The sequence below is a fragment of the Lutjanus erythropterus genome, chromosome 16 (genome assembly GCF_056507025.1).
Source record: "Lutjanus erythropterus isolate fLutEry1 chromosome 16, fLutEry1.hap2, whole genome shotgun sequence".
Classification (NCBI taxonomy): Eukaryota; Metazoa; Chordata; class Actinopteri; order Lutjaniformes; family Lutjanidae; genus Lutjanus; species Lutjanus erythropterus.
The window spans coordinates 10,834,710-10,840,929 of NC_139332.1; the positions used below are offsets into that span (position 1 = coordinate 10,834,710).

The 6,220-nt window shown below is 44.5% G+C and overlaps 1 protein-coding gene across 1 annotated transcript; it reads left to right on the forward strand.

Moving 5' to 3' along the window:
- The first annotated feature begins 462 nt into the window (after positions 1–462).
- sox4a (SRY-box transcription factor 4a) lies at positions 463–4,067 on the forward strand. The gene has a single exon (XM_084738505.1). The coding sequence runs from the start codon at positions 924–926 to the stop codon at positions 2,025–2,027; it is 1,104 nt and encodes a 367-aa protein (XP_084594631.1). The 5' UTR covers positions 463–923; the 3' UTR covers positions 2,028–4,067.
- Positions 4,068–6,220: the final 2,153 nt, after the last annotated feature.

Consider the following 6,220-nt stretch of genomic DNA (forward strand, 5'->3'; position numbering starts at 1 on the left):
GCTGAGCTGTGTTTGGGTGGGTTTACCTCCCTGCTCACCACATTGCAGCGTGACTAACACAACATGTTGTGGCTGCTTTTGTGTTTTCTCAGCATTTCCCTGTCCCCCCCTGTTACACACCATCTAAATATAGTCAATACTCATCCACATGAAAGTAATGAAGTTCTAAGTATATCCTTGCAAGCCTCCCCTTGCAGCAGGGGGAAAGGACACTGTGTTCCTCTAAAACACACACTCTCACACACACTAACACACACCAAGTTCGTCTTTCTTCCAGTGGAGTCTGACAGGAATGAGGTCAGACACACCGATCCTCATTGCACATTATTATTATTATTACCCGTTTTTTTTATTCAGCCAATGGGAGGCCAGGGGGGCGTGGCTCGAGCGAAAAATCAGGATGGAGACAGGCGCTGATTGGCTTTTATATCTCGCGATGAGGGTATAAAACGAGCGAGGTTCTCGTTGTTGTGTTTACAGTAATATTACATTGCGCTCAGGAAACAGGGAGACTATGAGAAAGCGCAGCCGCTCCATTCAACCACATGGTTCCTCAACCGCACAGACAAGCTGCGCTGCACACAGCCAGGTTCACAGACGGGACTGTCACTGCTGCTGCGCACAGCGGCGCGTACTGAGCCTTGCAGGGCGAGTTTTCAGCCGTACCGGCAGTTGAAAGTTGCTGTTTAGTTTCGGGATTTAATTCTTTTTTGTCTCCGTGAAGTTAAGTTTTGGCGTCTCCGAAACGGACTGAACTGAAAAGAAGAGACTTGGATGAACTTTTAGAGCTGCATTCAACTGCGCTCTGACTTTAACGCGCCTGAAATAATAATAAGAACAAGAAGAAGAGAAAGAAGTGAGGAATATTTTTAAAGAGGCATTTTTGCGCACTTGAACTTGTTTCCAGACTCCTGGAGGAGAGGATGGTGCAGCACATGAGCCAGACAGAGAGCGCCCACGCTCACTCCCCCGGCGGGGACTCCACGGACACGGGAGAAATGGACTTGGAGATGGACGCGTCTCCGACCCCCGAGTCCCCCTCCTCCGGGGAGCGCAGCAGCGACCTGGCGTGGTGCAAAACTCCGACGGGCCACATCAAGAGACCCATGAACGCGTTCATGGTGTGGTCCCAGATCGAGAGGAGGAAGATCATGGAGCAGTCCCCGGACATGCACAACGCGGAGATCTCCAAGCGGCTGGGGAAGCGCTGGAAGCTGCTCAAAGACACAGACAAGATCCCGTTCATCCGTGAAGCGGAGCGGCTCAGGCTCAAACACATGGCCGACTACCCTGACTACAAGTACCGGCCCAGGAAGAAAGTCAAGTCGGGGAGCGGAGGAAAGCAGGCGGACCGCGGAGAGAAGAGCGGGGAGCGCAGCGCCAAAGCCGGCGTGAAGAGGAGCCCCGCGTCCAAAGGAGTGAGCAGGACGCACAAGCAGGGGGGCGTGAAGAGCGCTGCGGGGCAGGACTGCGCGTCTCCCGGCGACCACCAGGCGCTCTTCAAATCCAGGTCAGTGTCTGGGGCTAGACAGATCCCGGAGAAGCGCGGCGGAGAGGCGCGGCGCGGCCACATGTTCGGCGGGGCGGGCAGCCTGGAGAGCGGGCCTCCCTCCGTGGGAGTCCCGGCCAGTCCCACCCTGAGCAGCTCGGCGGAGTCCAGCGACCCGCTCAGCCTGTACGAGGAGCAGAGCCCCGCAGCGCACACCGCCCGCCTCAGGTACGCCCGCGCCTCCTCTCCGACACCATCAGCCTCTCACTCTTCCTCATCCGTGTCCTCATCATCCTCAGACGAAGAGTTTGAGGACGAGCGGCTCGACTTGAACCCGAGCCCCGGCTTTGAGAGCATGTCCCTGGGTGGGATGGGCTTCTCCGACGCGGAGCTTGACCGGGACTTGGACTGGAGCTTCGGGGAGTGCGGGGCGGGATCTCACTTTGACTTCCCCGACTACTGCACCCCCGAAGTCAGCGAGATGATCTCAGGAGACTGGCTGGAGTCCACCATCTCCAACCTGGTGTTCACCTACTGAAGAAAAGGCGCACGGTGGAGCGGAACCGCGACGTCCCCCCCACACGTTTTGAACTCTTCAACCTCCCCTCTGACAAGCGCGTCTGTCCAGACCACAAATATTTCCGCCATTCTTTCACTGAATAAAGAGAGAGTGAAGACAGGAAAGAAGAGGTGGCCTGTGTGCGTGTTGCAGGTACGCGCCGCTCACACACTTGGACAGCGCTGACGGGAGCGCGCAGACAGACAGACAAGACAGACAGACGGGGGAAATGCTTAGTTTGCATTTGGACACGGAGGAGAGGAGGAGTGAATGTAAGCAACAGAGAGCAGTGAAACACACGGACTCCTTCAGCTCAAATGTTCAAACCCCAAATCCGCACAGGATGAGGACTGAGACTGAACTCTTGATAAATCTTGATGTTATTTCGGGTCGGGAGGAGAAAAGGGGCATTTTCTGGAGAGCTCGTCATGTTGGGTTTTGTTTCAGATAAATAGCCAATTCACATTGACCATCAAGTCGCTATTCAGGTGTAGTTTTTTTCCAAACTCAAACTAGTTTCAATATCAACACGCATGCCCTCCCAGATGAGGAGGATTTTGTTGTTGTTCGATGCGTAAAAATGTTCATTGCTGCGTAATTACGCATTTTGTGTGACCATAGGACACAATTCACTATCACCAGCTTCTCTTTCAACGGCAGGACTTTAAAAACAAAGACTGACTCCAAACTTCAGTTTTTTTCTGAAACCTTTTGAAACACTCAGTGCACAATTTCAGGACCAATGTTCCCCCTGACGCGCATCCTTTCTGCCTAGTGCTTCAACTTTGTAGTTCCTCTGTGTCAGATGACGTTTTTTATATCGATGTATTTATACCGGCCAAACTTTTTTATACATAGAAGTATTGTCCTCGTAAACAGGTCTCGTTTGTGTTTGTGCACATACACCTGTCTGTATCCAGCGCGGAAGGGCTAGAAGTGTATCTTATTTAAAAAAAAATGTCTGACGTCTCTCACTTTTAAGGAGATTTGAGTGTGTCATGATTTTCTACTTGTATTTTTGTACAAAATCTATAGAGCGGGGGGTGTGGGTAGCCTACAACATTGTTGTTTGGGTCTACATTGATGTTTAGACGTGCAGAGGGGGGGTTGTTTGGCACAATCTGACCTCACACAGTGTTTACAGTATTTTACCCACATGCTTCTTAATGGCACAGTGACTCCAGTTTCACCAGCCAAGTAAACAAAGCGCCACTTGCAGGCTCTCCAGCCTGAGTTGGTGACTGTTTTCCAGTACACACATAGACCTAAAAGTATATGAGTGAAAGATCCCAGAGAGTCACTGTTTGGATAGAGCTAATACCTCTGTGTGCTTTTTATTCTCGAGATAAGTTTTATTTGAACCACTGGATGGAATTTCACACTCATTCCACTTTGCCTAGACTTTGGAGGGAGGGAGATGTATGAAGTGCTTCATCTGTTATTGCGCAAATTGCATCAAAAAATAGTATTTAACCTTTCTGTACCTGTTGGCTAAGTATAGCAGGCTAATTGTTTTCCTATATTATGGCATGGCAAATAGCATTTGTATTTCAGATTCAGGTATATGTAGCTATAGCTGTTGTGTTTAAGATTTTTAAAAGAATAATAACATGAAGATATTTATGTAAACTGACTGTACTATAAGCAAAGATTGTGTGTTTTATGTATGATGATGATCAACGACAGGCACTAGGACAGCCATCTTTTGGACATCCTTACAGTATGTTGAAGATGATTGTGGTCCAGGAGTTTCTTTCTTTTCATTTTTTATTTTCTACCTTCCGAGACATCTTTTTCTATCGTCCTCTTTTTTCTTTTTTCATTTGTGCAATATGCTGTGTATGATCATGTTTCGTCCAATCATGCCAATATCATTTTTGATGTTTATAGCTCAAAAACCAGCCAATGTTTGGGTCAATCACTGCCTCTCAGACCTCTGTACAGATTGTCGTTTTTTTATTTGTTTTTTCTTTTTCTTCCAAGAAGGAAATAAAATCAGCTGGAACTGAAAAGTGAAAAGTGGGTTCTTCTCTCGTTTTTTATTCCCTGTAGGACTGCTACGATTAATCGATTATGCATTGATCATTAAATTAATTGCCAACCATTTTGATTATCAATTAATTGGTTTGAGCATTTTTTAAAGAAAAACTGTCAAAATTCTCTGATTCCAGCTTCTTAAATGTAATACTTTCTTTACTCCTCGATGACAGTAAACTGACTGGGGTGTGGTAAACAAAACATTAATCGATTAATCAAGAAAATGATTGGCGGTTAAATCGAAAATGAAAATAATTGTTAGTTGCATCACTGCTTCTTTAAAACATTTGATTTAAAACAGTTAAAGTACCATTATATGTTTATCTATGTAAAAAAAACCCAACAAAAAACAAACATGAATTTAGTGGAATCGGCTCATCTTTTAATGTGAACTTGATGTAAATGCACAAGTAAAGAAATATTATCAACAGACTTTCCCAGCATGCAATTCTCCAGAGACCCTCCTTTGTCATACTTTGAAGAAAACATATGAAGGAATCATGCTGTGTTTGTCTAACACACTTAAAGAAGCTGAAGTCAACACTAATCTTCATCATGGTGTGCAGTGTTTTCATTTCATACACCAAACAATTAATCAATTAATCAAGAAAATCATCAGCAGATTAATCAGCAATTAAAATTATCATTAGTGGCTGCCACAATTCTCTGACTCTTTTTTTTAAGTACCATCAAATGGTTACCTAACAGTTTTATGTAAAAAGAAACTCAGAAATTTAGTGGAATTAACTGTTTTTCCTCATTAACTTATGTAAATATACCAAATTTTAATTGTACACATTAATTAAAATTAAAATATCCAATATTAATTTTCAGACCTTGCGAACACAGGCCTGTTTGTCGTGAAATGATGAGTTGAATGAATTTACTGTACAGAGTTCAATCAGCTGATTAATTTTCTAAAGAAACATGATCAGCAGACTTCCCAGCATGCATCTCTCCTGAGACCCTCCTTTTTCATACTTTGAAGAAAACATTTTTGATCATTGACAGTAAAACATCTTGCTGTGTGTCTCTAATACAGTTTCAGATGCTGAATTCAACACTAACACTTATCGTGGTCCACGGCATTTTCATTTTATAAACCAAACTAATTGATTAATAGAGACAACAGTCAACAGTTAAAATAATCATTGGTTGCAGCACTAATTATTTGACCCTGAAGCAGACTGTAAACCCAAATTAATTAGCTGTACTCAAAAAAAGAGGTAATCAGTAGCCACAATTTTTTTTACATGCATGTACATGAACTTAAATATTTGTTACATGTACTCTTTGATTACAGTTACAATAAAATGATGGATTAATTAGATATTTTCAGTAAACGGCAAGTTACTTTCATTCACTTCTCTCATTGTAAGAAGTTAACAGAACTGAATCATTTCAAGTATAAAAATCCATTCATGATCAATAAAGTTCAAATTAATCAGAAATTATGAGTTTAATAAACACAAAAGAAAAAAATTCTTACAGGAACTAAACATTTTTAAGTTGGTAGAACTTATAAACAGGTTTTAAGTGTTTGGTTTTACACCATCACCTGTTTACCTAACAGCTTCATGAAGCGCTGGAAAAATTTGAGGAGATAACTGGAACTGAAGCCGCTTTTGAGAGGCGAAAGCATCCTCAAAAAATGTGAACCTTCATTATCGCATTCCAAAAGATCCAGTCTGATGTTTACACTCTGTTTGTGCATGCATGCATGTGAATATGCATGTGTGTGTGCGTGCATGTGTGTGTGTTTGCTGTAGGTAAGTGTGCAGCTGCAGACTGTGAATCAATAGCCAGCCAGTGAATCGATAGGAGTGGTCTCTTACTCTGTCTGATTCTACACGTGCAGAAAACGTGGCTGCCATGGAAACACTGTATCCAAGAGAGAGGCTGCAATCCGCCCCGTGTGTGTGTGTGTGTGTGTGTGTGTGAGGGATAAGGGACACAGACAGATCCATCGGGGGTGGGGTGTGGTGGTGGGGGGGCGTCAGACATTTCTGCAAGGCATGACTGGAATAAAGGAGGATGAGGAGGCGTGTGTGTGTCTGTGTGTGCCAATGGGAGGGAGGGAGGTGAGGGTGCAGAGGGGGTGGTGGTGGTGGTGGGGGGTGGGTGGGTGTTTGTCT

Excerpts from the sequence above, each read along its gene's own strand:
- sox4a (XM_084738505.1), top strand. The coding sequence starts at position 924 with ATGGTGCAGCACATGAGCCAGACAGAGAGCGCCCACGCTCACTCCCCC.